The sequence below is a fragment of the Staurois parvus genome, unplaced genomic scaffold (genome assembly GCF_062004578.1).
Source record: "Staurois parvus isolate SC_StPar_1 unplaced genomic scaffold, SC_StPar_1.0 ptg000111l, whole genome shotgun sequence".
Classification (NCBI taxonomy): Eukaryota; Metazoa; Chordata; class Amphibia; order Anura; family Ranidae; genus Staurois; species Staurois parvus.
The window spans coordinates 118,462-142,317 of record NW_028317907.1 but is presented as its reverse complement, the minus strand read 5'-3'; the positions used below and the strand labels follow the sequence as shown (position 1 = coordinate 142,317).

At 45.4% G+C, this 23,856-nt stretch overlaps 1 protein-coding gene across 1 annotated transcript in view; it reads right to left on the bottom strand.

Annotated features, from left to right (window-relative positions):
* LOC149467450 (sodium- and chloride-dependent creatine transporter 1-like) overlaps positions 1 to 17,367 on the bottom strand; it is a 110,670-nt gene extending 93,303 nt beyond the window's left edge. The window contains exon 1 of the mRNA XM_089671646.1: positions 16,907 to 17,367. Coding sequence (XP_089527772.1) covers positions 16,907 to 16,946 — 40 coding nt within the window. The 5' untranslated portion in view covers positions 16,947 to 17,367. The remainder of the gene's footprint in view (positions 1 to 16,906) is intronic.
* Between the last annotated feature and the right edge of the window lie 6,489 nt (positions 17,368 to 23,856).

Sequence of the window (23,856 nt, the reverse complement as noted above, 5' to 3'; positions counted from 1 at the left end):
AGCCAAGGCAGATACAAGATTTGACTGTTTACCCAAACAGCTCAAGGGGGGTTACTCAATGCCGTCATTGTACCCACCCTGTGACTGCGATGTGCCAGTGTGTGACAGTCATCCTGGGTACCAAACCAGGCCAGCTTGCTGAACAAAGAAGTTGTATTTAGCTGGGTAGAGATACAGTAAAACTGTTCCGGTGTTCCAGTGTTGGAAGAAGTCTTGCAATTATCGGTGTTGGTTAGACGTGGACTTTCCCATACCGGGGGAGCAGGAGTGGACTGACCATTCGAGCACTCGGGCACTGCCTGAGGGCCCGGGGTCAGTAGGGGGCCCCATGAAATGCCCCTGGTACCTTTTTTTAGGCTTTTTTGGGTATGCTTTGAGTGTGGGCAAGGACACATTGGCCCCATGATCCCCTATTGCCTGGGGGGACCCATGGGTTGTCAGTCTACCCCTGCGGGGGAGGTAAACGACACCAAACAAATGAGCTGAGCTCATCCTCCTGGTTGTTATCATCATGCAGCCAGTGTCAGTCCCCCCCCTCAGCTGGGCTCCTGTCAGCCCCATCCACTTCGTACTCGAAAAAGTCAATGCTGGAGTTCATACAAAATCCACAGAGTTGAATAAAAATCATGTGGTCCAGTCTACAGCAGAAAGTCAACGCATTTTGCCTTACATAGCCCTGTAAGCCGAAACGCGTTAGTTTCTAATGTGTATTGGACCACCTGCTATTTAATAAATAAACTCTGACGAATATGTATGGCCTCCAGCATTGACTTTTTCGAGGTAAAGGGCAATGAGAAAAGTCAACCAGGAATCTGCTAATTAGGGACGAATGGAGGGATTTTGGCAAAATTGATTTTTCTGTGGAATGGACAATTTCAACATAGCGAAATCTCTCAATTTCACACGTTGAGGTGCTTCGACAATATTTGCTTTGAAAATAAAAAAAAAATTATATGTATATATATATTTATATATATATATATTTTTTTTCAAATAATTGTTTTCAAACAATAATGGGCTTGATCTAAAATTTAAAAAAGGGGACGAGCACGCAGCAGTGCACCTAGAATGAGCAAGTTTTCCTGCTCAGGGGGAAGGAGCCAGGAGCACCAGTGGGGAAAGAAGAGGATCTAGGTTGCTCTGTGCAAAACCACTGCACAGAGCAGGTAAGTATGGGCATGTTTTATTAAAAAAAAATCAAAGTTTTAGTGTCACTTGAATATTTCTGGAACTTCTGGAACCCAGTAAGTGGTTGGAGAGCTCATAAACAGACTGAGGCCTGAGACAGCAGGAGAGAGCAATTAGGAAAACACTGAGGTCCAAGCTAAGCCTTAGCTGGAGGGCCCATTCACAAGGTTAAGTCCTGGGTTTAGGTTGGACCTGGAGAAGCTCATTAGATAGAGCCAGGAGGAAGTTGGTGGAAAGCTGTCCTATGGTGGTGTGAGCCTGCATCTCCCTCACTGAGAAGAGCCTGGTGGATGTCGCAAGGAGTCAACCGATGATCCTATGGCTGTGAGTAATTAAGTCAGTGTCAGCAATAGAGATTCTGTTGGAGATTCTTTCTGTTCAGTTCAGCAAGATAGCTAAGGAGTCCTCAACTTGACCAGTCCTTCAGTTTTTGGGGTGTCCCACGCTCCCTCTATCCTCATTTAAGTTCAACATTCCCAATAAAACCCTAAAAAAAACACCCCTAGACTGTTGATTCAAGCCAGTGGAAGAGTAAAAAAAAATGCTGTAAATCTGGCTGTGTGTGCTTTATCCGGGGAATCTGGGGGAATCGGACTAAATTTATCAGCCGCTTTTTAGGGGGTGTGCTACATATGCCTGTGGGGAAGGGGGAGCCATGGACTTTCAATGGATTATGATAAGTTTATGTGCCTGGAATCAGGGGCAGACTGACAACTCATGTGGCCCCCGGGCAATAGGGGATCATGGGACCCCTGTGTCCTTGCCCAAACTAAAAAAAGCCTATGAAAAAGGTACCAGGGGCAACTCATGGGGCCCCCTACTGACCCCGGGCCTTCGGGCATTGCCCAAGTTTCCAAATGGTCAGTTCGCCCCTGCCTGGAATAGAGATTTGGAGGCTGCCTCCCTAGTCTACGAGTCTGGTACCACTTCATCTATAATACCTAAGTTGCATTGTTTGGGATCTAGTCCAATCGTAGTTTGCAAGGCCTTTTTACTAGTATTATTGATTGTTTCCCGGTATCTGCAATTTGGGTCAACGCAATAGCAAATGGATCTAATCCCCATGATCCCTGCAGCATTTGCTACAAATGGGATCTTGTCGTTGTTGTATAATTTAAGAGGAGTATAGTGTACCCTGAGGAGAATATACAATTGCGAAAGCCTCTGTGATACCTTCAGGGAGCTAGAGAACACCCACTCCAGGGCCATTTCCTGGTGGTCACCTGTCAGGTTGCCTACATCAGCCTCCCACCTTCCCAGGGCTGTACATCGGTAACTCTCCACGTAGGAGGCAAGGGCAGACTTACAACTTATGGGGCCCCCGGGCAATAGGGGATCATGGGGCCCCTGTGTCCTTGCCCAAACTCAAAAAAGCCTATGAAAAAGGTACCAGGGCATCTCATGGGGGCCCCCTACTGACCCCCGGGCCCTCGGGCAGTGCCTCAGTTTCCAAATGGTCAGTCCGCCCCTGGTAGGAGGAAAGCAGCATAGATAAAACCCTTTCTAGAAAAGGAATGGTTCCTTGAGAGGTTGCTAGGGTTCCTTAAACTTTGGTTGACAGACCTCCTATTTATGGTGCTTGCATAGTTCTGGGTGCCAATGCCACCTGGCAAAGCCAGCAGGAGGAGACTAACTACGTGGCTGAATGGCTGGTATTATGACAGTTCTTACTACTGACCACCAATAGGGTATACGATAGATAAGAGGGCCACAAAAATTAAAGGTTTATTAAAAACCATATAAAAGTGGGTAGCCAGTGTGTTTCAGGGACTCAAAACTCACCCTTCCTCAGGGATATTACAGATTAGGTACCTGTCCAGCAGCTCCAGCGCTCCTACAACACACATCTACTACTGGCCACCAATGCAAGAGGCATTTTCCCATTGGCACTTAATAAATTGGTTTTAGTAAAGGTTTCTGGAAACCTGATAAATAATTTAGGGGTTCCTATGGGGATAGAATCCCTGGCCATGCAGGATCTCCTGGTCCATGGTAGGGGTTGGGGAAAGACCTGGCAACCTCCCCTGTAAAATAATTGCTAAGAGAATTAATGGAAAAAGTCGCTTATGAGTGACAGTCCATGCAATCGCCAAGGGTTGGATACGACTGAATGGATAGATAGATAATAGATAGATAGATAGATAGATAGATGGATAGATAGATAGATAGATAGATAGATAGATAGATAGATAGATAGATAGATAGATAGATAGATAGATAGATAGATAGATGGATAGATGGAGAGATGGAGAGATGGAGAGATAGATAGATGGAGAGATGGAGAGATAGATAGATGGAGAGATGGAGAGATAGATAGATGGAGAGATGGAGAGATAGATAGATGGAGAGATGGAGAGATGGAGAGATAGATAGATAGATAGATGGAGAGATAGATAGATAGATAGATAGATAGATAGATAGATAGATAGATGGATAGATGGAGAGATGGAGAGATAGATAGATGGAGAGATGGAGAGATAGATAGATGGAGAGATGGAGAGATAGATAGATGGAGAGATGGAGAGATAGATAGATGGAGAGATGGAGAGATAGATAGATGGAGAGATGGAGAGATAGATAGATGGAGAGATGGAGAGATGGAGAGATGGAGAGATAGATAGATAGATAGATGGAGAGATAGATAGATAGATAGATAGATAGATAGATAGATAGATAGATAGATAGATAGATAGATAGATAGATAGATAGATAGATAGATGGATGGATGGATGGATGGATGGATGGATGGATAGATAGATAGATGATAGATAGATAGATAGATAGATAGATAGATAGATAGATAGATAGATATGGGGGATAGAAGGCTGAGAAAGACTAATTTGGAGTCTTTTTGAATGGGGGGTTATTTTTAACAGTTACATAGTTAGTCTGGCTGAAAAAAGACAAAAAGTACATCAAGTTCAACCATAAAAAAAAAAGTTATAATCCTACACCCACAGCTGATCCAGAGGAAGGCAAAAAAATCAAGCAAAGTACAATCCAATTTGCTCCTGCAGGGAAAAGAAAATTCCTTCCTGATCCCCCGAGAGGCAATTGGATATTCCCTGGATCAACTTTACCTATAAATGTTATATCCAGTTATATTCTGTGTATCCGAGAAAGAATCCAGGACTTTCCTACAGCAATCCACTGAGCTGGCCACAACCACCTCTTGAGGGAGTCTATTCCACATTTTCACAGCTCTCATTGGGGAGTTTTATTTTTTTTCCTATTTATGTGAATGTTGTTTCTTTTTTACTTTCTTTTTTCTTTTCCTTTCATTTTTTTTACTTCTTCCAGGGCAGTGAAGGTGTCATCTGTAATTAGTTGCCCATTTTTTTCAGAGTGTAAATTGTATTGTATTGCCCTTAAAAGTATTTTAAAGAGTAGCTCCACTTTTGTTGAGAAAAATAAATTTATCATTCCCCTCTGGGTGATCTACTGTACATGGCAGGGATTTTAACAAGTGTTGTTGCTGATTCCTATATTTTATTATTCTGAAGAAACAGCTGTTTGTTTGTGCAAACTGAATGTGAATAGAAGTGACTGTATAACTATCAATCAGCAGCAGCAACTTGCAGGGTTCTAGTGAGGAACATGGCGGTGTCTGCATTCCTTTAGGAACATCTCACCAAAAATGACATTTTTTGTTGCAGGGGATGTCCAAAACCTGACTTGTATCTTAGTGCAGACCTCTGGGAAGGTCAGGGCTCTAATGTGGAAAGTAGCTGGGTCTGCATCCCTGTAGCTATGATTTTCCCTTTGGGAGTATCTCACCAAAAATGACATTTTGTGTTGCAGGGGATGTCCAAAACCTGACTTGTATCTTAGTGCAGACCTCTGGGAAGGTCAGGGCTCTAATGTGGAAAGTGGCAGGGTCTGCATCCCTGTAGCTGTGATTTTTCCCTTTTGGAGTATCTCACCAAAAATGACATTTTGTGTTGCAGGGGATGTCCAAAACCTGACTTGTATCTTAGTGCAGACCTCTGGGAAGGTCAGGGCTCTAATGTGGAAAGTGGCAGGGTCTGCATCCTTGTAGCTATCATTTTTCCCATTGGGTGTATCTCACCAAAAACGACATTGTTGTTGCAGGGGATGCCCTTGTATCTTAGTGCAGACCCCTGGGAAAGTCAGTGATCCAATCACACAAGCAGGAAATGACATTTCTGGGGGAGGAGTGGGCGTACTGCACACCATCTATGTAGAGAATGCCTCCAGGTTGCCTTTTACAGAAAATTACAGCAGTTCCAGATTGAAATGGAAAGGAGACATTTTAATAACATTCAATTACAATATGACTAATATAGTAGATGCTTTTATTTTATTATTTTTTTTTTTTACTTGCTATTTTTTTTAAGTGGCGTTACCCTTTAAATAAAATAAACTACAAAATATATATTAGTTTGTTTTTTTTTAATTATTATTTATTGTTTTTTTTAATTGCTTTTTTTTTAAGTGGAGTTGCCCTTTAAATAAAATAAACTACAAAATATATATTTGGGTTTTTTTTCTTTAATTATTATTTATTGTTTTTACTTGCTTTTTTTTATTCAAATGGAGTTACCCTTTAAATAAAATAAACTACAAAATATATATTTGTTTTTTTTCTTTCATTATTATTTAATGTATTTTTTTAACAAAGGCAAAGCTTTATATTAATAAATAAACTACCTACCGGTTCCTCTGTGTTACGGAACTTATGTACATTGTCTTTTTGCTTTTTGTTGAAGCAATAGGCATTTTTTTTAGTTTTTGAGCAGGAAAGGGTTACATTTTGCACTGTTTCTAGAAATCCCACGCCAGCTGGGCCGCCATAACCTCCCCCCCCCCTTGGTCCTCCTTCCAAACTCTACTCCAGAGACGGCACCTATTGGGGTCCTGCCAATACCCTGAGCTCCTTTAATGGAAATCAATGAATAACATTAGCGCTGGCTGCCTTTCAAAGGTTTCGGCTTCACATTTAGTCACTTTCAATGACTTGTAGCGGCTAGACGCAAGCGAAGGGATCTGAAGACGGCGGGGCCTGTCCAGGCAGCCATAGCTCAAGGTTCCATCATGTACCGGGGGTTGTTGGATTACCGCCCCTCGCGCCAGGAGCTGACCGTCCACCTGAGGTTGTATAAAATCGATAGCAAGTCGTGAGCTTGTTTTCTTCCCTTGAATGCCAGGATGTTTATAAACGTAGCTTGGTAGACAAGGGGTTAATAGTTCACTTTTTAAATGAGCCCTCACTGAACTCTGTAGCCGCAGGCACTGCGGAGTAAATAAAGCTGAATTCCAGGCTCCGATCACACTTCAGCGACTTGTCATGTGACTTTGGACACATGAAGTAGCACGGCCCATGTACTTCAACGGAAGCCGTTCCAATCGGCAGCGACTTTAACCCCTTCACGCCGGCGCCTCCTGGCCCTTTAAGAGTTTCAGAAGCCTGGAGGCGGGACGGGCGGTGCGGGGTTTAGGGATCATGTGACTGCCATGACGCGTCGTCACGGCGGTCACATGATCGGGAAAGGTCCCGATCGAAAGAGAAGACCAGGTGAGAACGGGCAGGGCGCGTGCTCTCAGCATGTTTTTTTATAATTGAACGCAAATGTGCGGCCGCTCGGCGTCTAGGCCCAGACGCCGGGAGGCGGCACATTCGTGTGCGGCCGGCATGAAGAGGTTAAAAATGTTCCTGCATTACTTTTGATGCAGCTCTCATGCGACTTGAGTGCCATAGACTGCAATGTAAACTCTCAAAAGTCGCCTCTTAAACTATTGGCGCCGGCCGAACGCAAATGTGTGGCCTCCCGGCGTCTGGGCCTAGACACCGAGCGGCCACACATTTGCGTTCTATTAAAAAAAAACACATATGTTCTGAGAGCGCACGCCCTGAGTGCTCCCAGCACACACGTTCGGTACTCACGGAAAGGTCCTAATCTCCTCTTTCGATCGGGACCGTTCCCGATCATGTGACCGCCGTGACAGAAAATCATGGCGGTCACATGACCCTAAAACCACGCCCCGCCTCCCGGCTTCTGGAACCCTTAAAGGGCCGGGAGGCACCGGCGCCAAGGGCTTAATGTTAGCAATGTGACAGTTCTGCAACAGTCGAAGCCAAAGTCACACCGAGTCGCACCCATCCAAAGTCGCAAACTATGCTGAGGAAAGAGAAGAGAAAACTTCTAATTTTTGCACCTGCGTTTTTGACGCATTTTTGACCCTTTTTTATGTGTTTTGTGTTGGTTTTTTTTTCATTTTCTTAAATTTTTTTGTTGCTAGGCAGATTTAAAATGCAAAACGCATCGAAAACGTACTACATGCTTTTATGCATCATTTCCATTGAGGTCTATAAAGCCAAAAATACAACTTTTTTGCATTTAAAAAAGTCCCTGACCCTTTTCAAAAAACGCACCGGGTGAAAACGCGGAGATGTGGACCTGTCCCATAGGAAATCATGTTAAACGGACTGCTGTGCGTTTCTGCAAAATGCCGCAGAAAACAATTAGGTTTGAACCGGGAGCGGACTGACCATTCGAGCACTTGGGTACTGCCCGAGGGCCCGGGGTCAGTAGGGGGCCCCATGAGATGCCCCTGGTACCTTTTTTATAGGCTTTTTTGAGTTTGGGCAAAGGCACAGGGGCCCCATGATCCCCTATTGCCTGGGGGCCCCCTGAGTTGTCGGTCTGCCCCTGGTGTGAACCAGGAGCGGACTGACCATTCAAGCACTCGGGCACTGCCTGAGGGCCCAGGGTCAGTAGGGGGCCCCATGAGATGCCCCTGGTACCTTTTTCATAGGCTTTTTTGAGTTTGGGCAAGGACACAGGGGCCCCATGATCCCCTATTGCCTGGGGGCCCCATGAGTTGTCAGTCTGCCCCTGGTGTGAACCAGGAGCGGTCTGACCATTCAAGCATGCATAGGAGGGTGGGTAGGGAGAAGTCCCTCCAGTCGGTTGTACCCAATGGTGGATATTGGTGGTAAACCCTCTTACTCCAGGTTCACACCAGGGGCTGACTGTCAATTCATGGGGCCCCCGGGTAATAGGGGATTATGGGGCCCCTGTGTCCTCGCCCACACTCAAACCACACCCAAAAAAGCCTCTGAAAGGTACCAAGGGCATCTCATGGGGCCCCCTACTGACCCCAGGCCCTCGGGCAGTGCCCAAGTTTCCAAATGGTCAGCCCGCCCCTGCACAACGGGTGATTCCAGGGCTTAATGTTGATCCAAGACCAGGGGCGGACTGACCATTTGGAAACTTGGGCACTGCCTGAGGGCCCAGGGTCAGTAGGGGGCCCCATGAGATGCCCTTGGTACCTTTCAGAGGCTTTTTTGGGTGTGGTTTGAGTGTGGGCGAGGACACAGGGGCCCCATAATCCCCTATTACCCGGGGGCCCCATGAATTGACAGTCCGCCCCTGGTGTGAACCTGGAGTAAGAGGGTTTACCACCAATATCCACCATTGGGTACAACCGACTGGAGGGACTTCTCCCTACCCACCCTCCTACCCAGTGACTGGTCCAGACAGTCCAGCGCAGTCTTCAGCACAAACAAGATACCCACCCATCAAGGCATTCTGATATTTGCATAACTCCTCCCACTACTTGCTTCAGAGCTGAGGGCTCTTGAGAGGAGCACTGAGGCTGTGACGTACAGCACCCTGCTGGCCCCTCCCACCAGCCATAACCTGCCTGCATTGCATTGAGAAGCACAGAGACCCAGTTATGACATCTCTAGGTCTAAAATAAGGTATGTAATAAAAGCTGAAAGAGTTTGCTTATAATTTGAATTAGTGTGTTGATGGGGGAGGGGGGGGACCAGGGAAGGCGAAATATCGGCAAATTAAAACCTCAGCTTTAAGAGTCGGCTGAATTTTACATCGTTCTCATTTCACGTAGGAGTCACACAGGATGCCGTCCAACTGTAAAATCTGGATGAGGCTGAATAAAGTGACAATAGTATCCCTGGCCAAGTTGGCCACACACATTACCACTGCTGTTTCATTTTTTTTGTACCCTTGCAGTATTATAATGTGTGGCTCGCTGGGGGTTTTATTTTCTTTTTCTAATTCAACCAGTTTAAAAAAAATTAAAAAAATTAAAAATAAATAAATAAATAATATATATATAAACAGTTGTGAGGAAGGAATTTTTTCCCCAACAGGAAAAAATTGGATCGTGCTTTGCTGGGTTTTTTTTTGCCTTCCTCTGGATCAACTGTGGGTGTAGGATTATAACTTTTCTTTTTTTTTTGTTTAACCACTTCCAGTCCGGACACTTTTACCCCCTTCCTGTCCAGGGCAATTTTTAGCTTTCAGCGCTATCACACTTTGAATGACAATTGCGCGGTCATGCAACACCCATATGTACCCATATGAATTTTTTACCATTTTTTTGAGACAGATAAAGCTTTATTTTGGTGGTATTTATTCACCGCTGGGATTTTAATTTTTTTTACTATGTAAATGAAAAAGTCCAAAAATTTTGAAAAAAAAGTGTTTTTTTAAATAAAATTTTGCAAATAAATAATATTTCATCATAAATCTTGGCCAAAATGTATTCCGTTATTTATTTAGTAAAAAAAAAAAATCTGAATTAGTTTATAACCAAAAATTATAATTTTTAAACTTTTTTTTACATTTTTATTTTATTTTTTTATATTATTATTTTTTATTTTTTTATTTTTTTTTACATACTGTCACCCTAGCAGTACAGTGTCACCATGGTGACACTGTACTACTTGTGGGGCGTGATGTAGATTTTTTTTTTTTTTACGCTGATTGCTTTTACACCCATATTGGATGTAAAAGCAATCATTTCTCTTTCTCTCTGTCTGCATTCTTGCAGTCATTGAGAATTACTGAGTGAGCTGTGAGTGGTCACAACTTGTCACATGCTACAAGGGTGTTGTGAATAGCCCTGTACCATGTGATCTCTGTGATCATTCACAGATTTCACACATAGTAAGCAATGATGTCACAAGTGACATCTTGCTTACTACTTTGCATGTGATCACTGATTGGCCAATCAGTGATCACATGATCAGGACCTCGTACAGAGGTCCCGTCCGACGATCGGTGTTTCACTGTTTCCGGAGGGAGCGCGCACAGCTAGAAAAGGCGGGTGCCGTTTATGAATGGCAACCCGCCCCTGGACTGCCACCGCCCTGCCGTTTATATACAGCAGGCGGACGGCAAGTGGTTAATGGTGGAACTGGATGGACTTTTGTCTTTTTTCAGCCAGACTAACTATGTATCTATGTAATTTCAATAATGACCAAAAACAAGGATTTTGATCACGCGAATCAATACATTGGAGGAGATTTACTAGAGCTGGAGCACTCAGAATCTGGTGCAGCTGTGCATGGCAGAATAAAACAACGTAGTGCAGCTCTAAAAAGAGTAAATCGAATAAATTGCCTTTATGATAAATACAATAAATTCATGGATATATAATCATAAAATCTAAATGTTCCAAAAGTGACAATAGTGCTCTGAAGGTGCTCGCTTCAAAGATATTCCGGTGCTCGTGCAGATGGGAAATAATAAAATTGCGCACTCACCAGATGCACAATTTTAATGCACATATATATATAGGTATAGATGTCCACTCAATGGGATCAGGGTAGAACAGATGATAGGTGATCCTCCCACTGAAGGGTAGATGACACAATGGCAGGGGCGGACTGACAACTCATGGGGCCCCCGGGCAATAGGGGATCATGGGGCCCCTGTGTTCTTGCCCAAACTCAAAAAAGCCTATATAAAAGGTACCAGGGGCATCTCCTGGGGCCCCCTACTGACCCCAGGCCCTCGGGCATTGCCCAAGTTTCCAAATGGTCAGCCCGCCCCTGCACAACAGGTGATTCCAGGGCTTAATGTTGATCCAAGACCAGGGGCGGACTGACCATTTGGAAACTTGGGCACTGCCCGAGGGCCTGGGGTCAGTAGGGGGCCCCATGAGATGTCCCTGGTGCCTTTTTCATAGGCTTTTTTGAGTTTGGGCAAGGACACAGGGGCCCCATGATCCCCTATTGCCCGGGGGCCCCATGAGTTGTCAGTCCGCCCCTGTCCAAGACAGCCAGAGGTCCCCTACAGGGTTTGGTGGATGCAGTATCCTGGGTAGACAGGAGATCCCCTCTCTGGGTACTGGGATGGACCTTAAATGGGCTTCTGCAAATGAATTCACTGTGCAGGGATTCAGCGATGTGCTCACCAGAGGAGATTCTTCAATCCTAGGATCTCCTGTCTACTCAGATTACTGCATCCACCAAACCCTGTAGGGGACCTCTGGCTGTCTTGGATCAACATTAAGCCCTGGAATCGCCCGTTGTGTCATCTACCCTTCAGAGGGAGGATCACCTATCATCTTCTACCCAGATCCCATTGAGAGGACATCTATACCTATATATATATGCGCATTAAAGTTGTGCATCTGGTGAGTGCGCAATTTTGTTATTTCCCATCTGCACGAGCACTGGAATATTTTGAAGCGGGCACCTTCAGAGCAGAGGCGGACTGACAACTCATGGGGCCTCTGGGCAATAGGGGATCATGGGGCCCCTGTGTCCTTGCCCAAACTCAAAAAAGCCTATGAAAAAGGTACCAGGGGCATCTCATGGGGCCCCCTACTGACCCCAGGCCCTCGGGCAGTGCCCAAGTTTCCAAATGGTCAGTCCGCCCCTGCTTCAGAGCACTATTGTCACTTTTTGAACATTTAGATTTTATAATTATATATCCATGAACTTTATTGTATTGATCATAAAGGCAATTTATTCGATTTATTCTTTTTAGAGCTGCACTACGTTTTTTTTTTCTGATTTACAGGTTTTATTTGGTTACCTACCGTGCATAGCTGCTACTTGTAGTGCGCTCAAATACCTCTTACCTTTTGAAGCTGCGCATGGCGGCCAATCAGCTTCTAGCTTCAGTTTGTTCAGTTAAGCTCTGGCCATAAAACCTGGAAGCTGATTGGTTTCTCTGCAGAGCTGCACCGGATTCTGTGCGCACCACTTTTAGTAAATCTTCCCCAATGCAATTCCAGAATTATTAAACCCGGGTTCAGGCTAATGCGGTGCGGTATATCGCATAGGAAATCATAGTACATGGACTGTAGTGCGTCTCTGCAAACTGGAAAACGCACTGAAATCCGCATAAGTGTAATCCAAGGGTTCAAACAGATGCGGAATTTGCAGCGTTTTCTGTGCGAATTCCGCCCCGCATCAGAATCGCACCCCGTTCATGAGAACCGCTGCGGGTGTGTTAACCCCCTTTACGCCGGGTGCACACAAATGTGCGGCCTCCTGACGTCCGGGCCTAGACGCCGAGCGGCCGCACATTTGCGTTCAGGTAAGAAAAAACATATGTGCTGAGAGCGCGCTCCCTGCACGCTCCCAGCACACATGTCCGGTACTCACGGAAAGGTCCCGGTCTGCTCATTCGATCTGGACCTTTCCCGATCATGTGATCATGGGTGGGTATCTTGTTTGTGCTGAAGACTGCGCTGGACTGACTGGACCAGGGTAGGTGGGTCGGTAGGGAGTCCCTCCAGTCGGTTGTACCCAATGGTGGGTATTGGTGGTAAACCCTCTTACTCCAGGTTCACACCAGGGGCGGACTGACAACTCATGGGGCCCCCGGGCAATAGGGGATTATGGGGCCCCCGTGTCCTCGCCCACACTCAAACCACACCCAAAAAAGCCTCTGAAAGGTACCAGGGGCATCTCATGGGGCCCCCTACTGACCCTGGGTCCTCAGGCAGTGCCCGAGTGCTCGAATGGTCAGTCCGCTCCTGGTTCACACCAGGAGGCGGGGCGTGGTTTTAGGGTCATGTGACCACCATGATTTTCTGTCACGGCGGTCACATGATCGGGAACGGTCCCGATCGAAAGAGGAGATCAGGACCTTTCCGTTAGTACCGGACATGTGTGCTGGGAGCGCTCAGGGCGCGCGCTCTCAGAACATATGTGTTTTTTTAATAGAACGCAAATGTGCGGCCGCTCGGCGTCTAAGCCCAGACGCCGGGAGGCCACACATTTGCGTTCGGCCGGCGCCAATAGTTTAAGAGGCGACTTTTGAGAGTTTACATTGAAGTCTATGGCACTCAAGTCGCATGAGAGCTGCATCAAAGTAATGCAGGAACCTTTTTAACCTGTTCACACCGGCCGCACACAAATGTGCCGCTTCCCGGCGTCTGGGCCTAGATGCTGAGCGGCCGCACATTTGCGTTCAATTATAAAAAACGTGCTGAGAGCGCGCGCCCTGCCCGCTCCCAGCACACGTCCGGTACTCACAGAAAGGTCCTGGTCTTCTCTTTCGATCGGGACCTTTCCCGACGCGTCATGATCCCTAAACCCTGATTCGTCACGGCGGTCACATGATCCCTAAACCCCACCTGCCACGCCTCCCGGCTTCTGAAACTCTTAAAGGGCCGGGAGGCGCTGGCGGGAAGGGTTTAAGTTAACAACACCCCGAAATCGGTCCGCAAAACGCGGTGCGATGTGCAGAATCGGATCACGTAGGTGTGAATACCCATGCGATCCGATTCTAGCGCAGACCAAAAAAAGGGTCCTGCACGTTTTTGGTGCGGTGAGATTAGAGCCATACAAAATGTACGACTCCGATCGCACCGCACACAAATCACATGTGATCTGCGCAGGAATGTGGTGCGGTTCCTGTGTGAATCACATGGGAGATTGTACAATCAGATTGTATAGTGAATGGCCTCGTGTCCACTGAGGTTTTTTTTTTTTTTTCTTCCTGGCAGCAGCGTTTTTTCTGCTCCAGAACGCACTGGCCCTGGGCTTTTTTTTTTGTTACTGCCTCTGAATGCCCCTCCCACTAAGGCTCTGTTCACACCTATGTGTTTTCTTAGTGTTTTTTTTTTTTGCGGAAATGCACTGCAGTCCATGTACAATGGTCTCGAATGGGACACGTTCACATTGATGCGTTTTTGGAAAGGGTCGGGGAGTTTTTCCAGCATTTTTGCTACATAAGAGTTCAATGGAGAATCTGCTTGGTAGTGCGTTTTTGCCACGTTTTTGCAGCATTTCGCATTTTTATTCTGCCCAGCTAAAAAATAAAAATTCCACTTAAAAAAAAAAAGCTGAACAAAATGCAAAACGCATCAAAAACGTGTGTAGGGGAAAAAAACGCAAAACGAACTGTGAAAAGTGCTGCAAAACGGACAAAAAGCAAACTGCATAGGTGTGAATGGAGTCTAAAAGCTTCTAAAAGCCACAGTGTGCATAGAGCCATAGGATAACATGGAGGGGCGTTGGGGGGGGGACGTTCCTAAAGGCTGCAGGAAAATCGCCCTGTGTGCATGAGGCCAGACAAGTAAAGTCTACAGTGATAGGAGGCATCCCTGAACTACATCTCCTATAGAACCCATGGTCATCATCGGTCATGTGATACAAGCAGATACATCGTTTCCGTACAATGGGACGTCATCGCGCCGTCTGGCTATCAGCACAGACTATGCCATCCATATGCATGGGCAGCCAGTGAGTCATGTCACCAGTTCATTGCGCCTCCATAGTATGCATTCACATCTAGGTATATACATATTGATACATTGTTGAATCTCCTCTATCCATTCATATCTAGGTATATATATATTGATACATTGTTGAATCTCCTCTATCCATTCATATCTAGGTATATATATATTGATACATTGTTGAATCTCCTCTATCCATTCATATCTAGGTATATATATATTGATACATTGTTGAATCTCCTCCATCCATTCATATCTAGGTATATATATATATTGATACATTGTTGAATCTCCTCTATGCATTCATATCTAGGTATATATATATATTGATACATTGGTGAATCTCCTCTATCCATTCATATCTAGGTATATATATATTGATACATTGTTGAATCTCCTCTTTCCATTCACATCTAGGTATATATACATATTGATACATTGTTGAATCTCCTCTATCCATTCATATCTAGGTATATATATATTGATACATTGTTGAATCTCCTCCATCCATTCATATCTAGGTATATATATATATATTGATACATTGTTGAATCTCCTCCATCCATTCATATCTAGGTATATATATATATATTGATACATTGTTGAATCTCCTCCATCCATTCATATCTAGGTATATATATATTGATACATTGTTGAATCTCCTCTTTCCATTCACATCTAGGTATATATACATATTGATACATTGTTGAATCTCTTCTATCCATTCACATCTAGGTATATACATATTGATACATTGTTGAATCTCCTCTATCCATTCATATCTAGGTATATATATATTGATACATTGTTGAATCTCCTCCATCCATTCATATCTAGGTATATATATATATTGATACATTGGTGAATCTCCTCTATCCATTCACATCTAGGTATATATATATTGATACATTGTTGAATCTCCTCTATCCATTCATATCTAGGTATATATATATTGATACATTGTTGAATCTCCTCTATCCATTCATATCTAGGTATATATATATTGATACATTGTTGAATCTCCTCTTTCCATTCACATCTAGGTATATATATATATATTGATACATTGTTGAATCTCCTCTATGCATTCATATCTAGGTATATATATATATTGATACATTGTTGAATCTCCTCCATCCATTCATATCTAGGTATATATATATATATTGATACATTGTTGAATCTCCTCTATCCATTCATATCTAGGTATATATATATATTGATACATTGTTGAATCTCCTCCATCCATTCATATCTAGGTATATATATATATTGATACATTGTTGAATCTCCTCCATCCATTCATATCTAGGTATATATATTGATACATTGTTGAAGCTCCTCTACGCATTCACATCTAGGTATATATATTGATACATTGTTGAATCTCCTCTACGCATTCATATCTAGGTATATATATAATGATACATTGTTGAATCTCCTCTATCCATTCACATCTAGGTATATATATAAATTGATACATTTGTGCACAAAGCATCCTCCAGCACCCATCAGACTATCATGGGGGGAAGGGAGCTCCTTTGTGCTCCAATAATCTGTACGTCTGCTGTCAGGACAATCACAGTCAGTTGGGGGGAGGGGGCACCTTTGATTTTTGCGCTCCGGTAAGGTCAGCAGCGACTGCGATTGGTAAGTCTGCAGGAAGACGCTCTGCGAAAAAAAAAAACCAAAAGCCGCGGAACGTAATGCGACGAGCCTGCATGATGGAACGCTGTGAATGGAGCTCCGTGGTCGGTGCGTCTGATGAGACGTATGCCTGCATGATGGAACGCTGTGAATGGAGCTCCGTGGTCGGTGCGTCTGATGAGACGTATGCCTGCATGATGGAACGCTGTGAATGGAGCTCCGTGGTCGGTGCGTCTGATGAGACGTATGCCTGCATGATGGAACGCTCTGAATGGAGCTCCGTGGTCGGTGCGTCTGATGAGACGTAAGCAGGTCTATCATATGACTGCAGAAGCCGCGTCGTCATTCCACACCAACGCGCAACACTTATGCGGAAATGGGAACCGGCTCCAAATCGTACGCGACGGTCGCCATCGTACAGCTGTCAAGCCTTTCCACACCACATCCCCCCCTCCCCCCCCTAGAAATACATCCTCCCCATTGGCACTAATGAACGCGCTTCCATAGTACAGAACGCACGCGTCTACCACACCAGACGCAACCACCGCCGCTCATGCAATATCAGCAATTTTGTTTTTTCTCGTAGTGAACGTACCTGCGCTCTTCTCTTTCACCGTCGTCGATATACTTCTCATTCTTTTTCGGGGTGGTTTATCGATTTTTTTTTTTTTTATCAGAATTGTCGCCTTTTTTTTTTTTTTTTTTTTTTAGCAAATAAAAAAAAAAAGAGAGTTATTTAGTCTATTTTCTTTCTTTCTTTTTTTTTTGTTTTTTTTTTCTCGAAGGAAGGAGGGTAATCGCTGTTAGGAGGTAAGAAATAAAAAAATAAAAGATAGGACGAACCGCGGGAGAGGCGGGGAGGGGGGCTCAGAAGCAATCCACAAAACACTTGAAGGTGAGTCTGAAGAACCGCATTGATGAAGTTGCAGAATGCGGGAAGGAAGCGTCAGCGAGCGGCCAGCGGCGGAGGAGAGCCGGTTCAGCGACGGAAGACGAGGCTTTGTGTTGGAGCGATCTCCATCACACTCGGTGACTCACAAGCACTGAGCTCTCTGTCTCCAAATAAAGAATGGAAATAGAGGAGGAAAAAAAAAGGCTCGCTCGCTCGCTCTGCCTCCCTCCCATCCTTCTCCTGATTGGTCGGCGGCCCCTGCTGGTATAATAGCATCAACAGACGCAGATGCACCTGCCTGGCGTTCCTCTGCAAGCTGCAGCCTCCGCTGGCCATCCCTTGGCCACTGGCCATTTACCCTGAATTTGCAGCCGGCTTTAGCCTGAGCGTTTCTGGTGCAGCGATCGGAGCAGGAAAATCGCCAACGAGGAAGCAGTAGGAGTAGCGAGGGACAAAATATAGTATGTAGTGGTGTTTAAAGCCCTGGTGCCCAACATGAGACACTTTGTGTGGCCCTTGTGGCCCCTGCAGACACTGATCTGTGTTTCCCTATTTCCTTGGAATAGTGATGATTTGTACCAGTCTCCTGTAATATGTCTCCAGTCAATGACTGTCCCCAGCCTCCAACATGTCCTAAAGCATGGTCACAGTCTCTGACCATCTCTTGGATCATTATTGTAGTCTCTGTCCTTCTCTTATGTCATGTCTGGAGTCTCTGACCATCTCTTCTATATTGTCTGCAGTCTCTGACCATCTCTTCTATATTGTCTGCAGTCTGTGACCATCTCTTCTATATTGTCTGCACTCTCTGACCATCTCTTGTATCATGTCTGCAGTCTCTGACCATCTCTTCTATAATGTCTTCACTCTCTGACCATCTCTTCTATAATGTCTGCGCTCTCTGACCATCTCTTGTGTCATGCCTGCAGTCTCTGACCATCTCCTGTAGCATGTCTGCAATCTCTGTCTATGTCCTATATAATGTCTGCAGTCTCTGATCATCTCTTGTATCATGTCTGCAGTCTCTGACCATCTCTTGTATCATGTCTGCAGTCTCTGACCATCTCTTGTATCATGTCTGCAATTTCTGACCATCTCCTGTATCATGCCTGCAATCTTTGTCCATGTCCTATATAATGTCTGCAGTCTCTGACCATCTCTCCTATAATGTCTGCACTCTCACTCTTTAACCATCTCTTGTATCATGTCTGCACTCTCTTACCATCTCTTGTATCATGTCTGCAGTCTCTGACCATCTCTTCTATATTATCTGCAGTCTCTGACCATCTCTTGTATCATGTCTGCAGTCCATGTCCATCTCTTGTATCATGTCTGCAGTCCATGTCCATCTCTTGTATCATATCCGCACTCTCTGACCATCTCTTGTGTCATGTCTGCAATTTCTGACCATCTCCTGTATCATGCCTGCAATCTTTGTCCATGTCCTATATAATGTCTGCAGTCGCTAACCATCTCTTCTATAATGTCTGCACTCTCTGACCATCTCTCCTATAATGTCTGCACTCTCTGACTATCTCTTCTATATTGTCTGCACTCTCTGACCATCTCTCCTATAATGTCTGCACTCTCTGACCATCTCTCCTATAGTGTCTGCACTCTCTGACCACCTCTCCTATAGTGTCTGCACTCTCTGACCATCTCTCCTATAATGTCTGCACTCTCTGACCACCTCTCCTATAGTGTCTGCACTCTCTGACCACCTCTCCTATAGTGTCTACAGTCTCTGACCATCTCTTGTATCATGCCTGCACTCTCTGACCATCTCCTGTATCATGTCTGCAGTCTCTGATCATCTCTTGTATCATGTCTGCAGTCTTTGACCATCTCTTCTATATTGTTTGAAGTCTCTGACCATCTCTTGTATCATGAGACACAAGATAACACCAGGGGTAGTTGATCCAGGGAATATCCGATTGCTTCCCGGGGATCTGAAAATAATTTTTGTCCCCCACTGGAGTGAATTGGATCATGCTTTATTGTGTTTTTTGCCTTCCTCTGGATTATCTGTGGATATAGGATTGTGTACATGGGGGTTTTCAATAACCTTTTCTTGTTGGTTGAAGTAGATGGACTTCAACCTCACTATGTAACTATGTCTACAGTCTCTGACCATCTCTTGTATCATGTCTGCAGTCTCTGACCATCTCTTGTATCATGTCTGCAGTCTCTGACCATCTCTTGTATCATGTCTGCAGTCTCTGACCATCTTTTGTATCATGTCTGCAATCTCTGACCATCTCTCGTGTCATGTCTGTAGTCTCTGACCCTCTCTTGTAGTATGTTTGCAGTCTCTGACCATCTCTTGTATCATGTCTTCAGTCTCTGACCATATCCTGTATCATGTCTGCAGTATCTGACCATCTCTTGTGTTATGTCTGCAGTCTCTGACCATCTCCTGTATCATGTCTGCAGTCTCTGACCATCTCTTGTATCATGTCTGCAGTCTCTGACCAGCTCTTGTAGCATGCCTGTGCTCTCTGACCATCTCTTGTGTTATGTCTGCAATATCTGACCATCTCTTGTGTCATGTCTGCAGTCTCTGACCATCTCTTGTATCATGTCTACAGTCTCTGACCATCTCTTGTGTTATGTCTGCAGTCTCTGACCATCTCTTGTATCATGTCTGCAGTCTCTGACCATCTCTTGTATCATGTCTGCAGTCTCTGACCATCTCTTGTGTCATGTCTGCAGTCTGTAGCCATTTCCTGTATTATGTCCACAGTCTCTGACCATCTCTTGTATCATGTCTGCAGTCTCTGACCATCTCTTGTATCATGTCTGCAGTCTCTGACCATCTCGTGTCATGTCTGCAGTCTCTGACCATCTCGTGTCATGTCTGCAGTCTGTAGCCATTTCCTGTAATATGTCCACAGTCTCTGACCATCTCTTGTGTCATGTCTGCAGTCTGTAGCCATTTCCTGTATTATGTCCACAGTCTCTGACCATCTCTTGTATCATATCTGCAGTCTCTGACCATCTCTTGTATCATGTCTGCAGTCTCTGACCATCTCGTGTCATGTCTGCAGTCTGTAGCCATTTCCTGTATTATGTCCACAGTCTCTGACCATCTCTTGTGTCATGTCTGCAGTCTGTAGCCATTTCCTGTATTATGTCCACAGTCTCTGACCATCTCTTGTATCATGTCTGCAGTCTCTGACCATCTCTTGTATCATGTCTGCAGTCTCTGACCATCTCTTGTATCATGTCTGCAGTCTCTGACCATCTCGTGTCATGGCTGCAGTCTGTAGCCATTTCCTGTATTATGTCCACAGTCTCTGACCATCTCTTGGTCTGGCTATCCCTACGTCCATGTGCATAAGCCCTCATGATTGCACCACGTGCCAAACATGTGCAGTTAATCTCTACTGCCTTCTATATTATTTTACTAGCAGTTGAGGACACCTGGCCTTTAAACATACTATTTGGCTAAACATATGTGGACACCCCTCCATAGAACTGAGTATTTCCAGTGAAGGGTATGGTAAGGTTACATCATACAAAGACATTGCAGACAATTGTGCTCTTCCACGTTTGGTGAAGAGCCTTTTCTGTTCCACCATGACTGTGCTCCTGCGTACAAAGCCAGCTCCATAAGGACAGTTTTGGTGTTGAGGAACCCGAGTGTCCTGCTCAGAGCCCTGACCTCAACCCTACTGAACATCTTTAGGATGAAGGGGGACACCAATTGTGAGGCAGGTCTTCTCCTCCAACATTAGTACCTGACCTCATAAATGCTTTTTTGGCTGAATGGACTCAAATTCCCACAGGCAGACTCCACAATCTGGTAGAAAGCCTTCCCGGAGGAGTGGGGGCTGCTGAAGGACAACCGTATGCATGTGAAAGCTCATGGTTTTGGAATGTGATGTCCAACAGTATCGGCCAGATGGCCTAGTGTTAATCTTTTGGCCTGATGGTGTAAACTTCACTCAGTACTGCAGCCCTTCTTGGGGCACTATTCTTCCCACTGAGACCAATGATAGGGTACCATTCCTCCCACTGATACCAGCAATGGGGCACCATTCCTCCCACTGACACCAATGATGGGGCACTATTCCTCCCACTGATACCAGCAATGGGGCACCATTCCTCCCACTGATACCAATGATGGGGCACCATTCCTCCCACTGATACCAATGATGGGGCACTATTCCTCCCACTGACACCAATGATGGGGCACTATTCCTCCCACTGATACCAATGATGGGGCACTATTCCTCCCACTGACACCAATGACGGGGCACTATTCCTCCCACTGATACCAATGATGAGGCACCATTCCTCCCACTGACACCAATGACGGGGCACTATTCCTCCCACTGACACCAATGATGAGGCACTATTCCTCCCACTGACACCAGTGATGGGGCACTATTCCTCCCACTGATACCAATGATGGAGCACTATTCCTCCCACTGATACCAATGATGAGGTACTATTCCTCCCACTGACACCAATGATGGGGCACTATTCCTCCCACTGATACCAATGATGGGGCACTATTCCTCCCACTGACACCAATGATGGGGCACTATTCCTCCCATTGACACCAATAATGGGGCACTATTCCTCCCACTGACACCAATGATGGGGCACTATTCTTCCAACTGACACCAATGATGGGGCACTATTCCTCCCACTGACACCAATGATGGGGCACTATTCCTCCCACTGACACCAATGATGAGGTACTATTCCTCCCACTGATATCAATGATGGGGCACTATTCCTCCCACTGACACCAATGATGAGGTACTATTCCTCCCACTGACACCAATGATGGGACTTTTTTATTCCCTCTGGAAAGGGTATATCCCCCCTAAAGTCTGAAGGACAGTAAACTGGCCCTTTTTTTAGTAAGTTTAGAGACCCCTGGTCTAAAGGATGGCAGATGGAGATTCCCTATGCTCCAGCGGTGGACCGTTCCTCAGCATTCTTACATCCAGTGCAGGGCTATTGGCCTGCATTGGCCTTGATGATGTCAGGGGCATCTAGAGCGAGCACATAGGGTACAAGAGGCTAAGGGGACCAGGCAGTGCAGAGAAGTCTGCAGGAGAGGAGGATCAGGTATGTAAAAGTGCTGTACCCACGTCCCTGGATGTAGACAAGCATTGAACCCCTTGCCGTGCGGGAGCAGCCTCGCAGCAAGGGAGGGTTTTTGCTTTCCCCGGAGTTCAGCTTTAATCCCATAAATCATATAACAGTCATCCGCGGAGCACTCTGTATATTTGATGTATTGCCCGTGACTGGGCAATTGCATGTGATTTTTGTACATACTTTATTCATGAGATCAGAAGTTCCAGAGGAGAGGAAAGTAAAGTTCAAAACATTTTCCTGTACTTCAAATCCTATAAGATGACATGTGGAAGCGGCCGTGCGTGAATCTACTCTGCTGCTCAGCAAAAAGATGTTTTTACCTTCCGAGCAACGACCCGCGACCATGACAATAATCTTCTGACTGAAAATTGCCAATGGAGCTTTTGCAATCGCAAGCAGCCTGTTCTAAGGCAGCTGATCGATCTCTATTGATTTTAGCTTCACAATCAAAAATGATCCGTGTCCTTCCAGCCCTAGTTCTACATCAGCGGACTGTCTCCTGCCAGAGGCTCCATACCTGAGAACCTTTCCCTAATTGATGCTGCGTGCATGACAGCTGCCAAGCGTTTCCCATCAGAAACAATGCTTAAAGCAGAACTCCAGTCAAAAAATAACAAGAAAAAAAAAAAACAGTAAGCCATTAAATCAAGCAGTCCTGAGCTGTCCCCTGCAGTACTTCTTTCTCACCACTAGATGTCCCCCGCAGTACTTCTTTCTCACCACTAGATGTCCCCCTAATACTTCTTTCTCACCACTAGATGCCCCCGCAGTACTTCTTTCTCACCACTAGATGTCCCCCTAATACTTTCTCACCACTAGATGCCCCCCGCAGTACTTCTTTCTCACCACTAGATGTCGCCCGCAGTACTTCCTTCTCACCACTAGATGTTCCCCTAATACTTTCTCACCACTAGATGCCCCCCGCAGTACTTCTTTCTCACCACTAGATGTCGCCCGCAGTACTTCCTTCTCACCACTAGATGTCCCCCTAATACTTTCTCACCACTAGATGCCCCCCGCAGTACTTCTTTCTCACCACTAGATGTCCCCCGCAGTACTTCCTTCTCACCACTAGATGTCCACAGTCTGACAGCCAGCTTCATTCAACCCCCTTTCTCTAAGCTTAGGCTATCCTGGCATGCGGTTTACCAATCGCATGTTAAGTTGCACACTATTGTCCACAATTACAGCGGTCGTATCGGTGCGGTTCTGACTTGGTCAGAACCGCAGGCAGGGCCTGATGAAAGAGCGCGCCTGGACTCATCTCGTCCTGTACATGCTCAGAATCTCGTCGCATTTTGATGACGTCAGACGCCACATGTGCTGATCCCGGACATCTTGGAGACTCTGCCAGGCTCCACCATCCATGCTGCATATGCACAGCACCATCTGCTGGCAGACACCTTGGAGATTCCACCAGGCTTACCATCCATGTTGCACATGCACAGCACCACCTGCTGGCGGACTCAATCGATCTCCTCTCTGGATCAGACACACAACTTCTGGCTACAGACGTCTCACCCTCTCATCCATGAGGC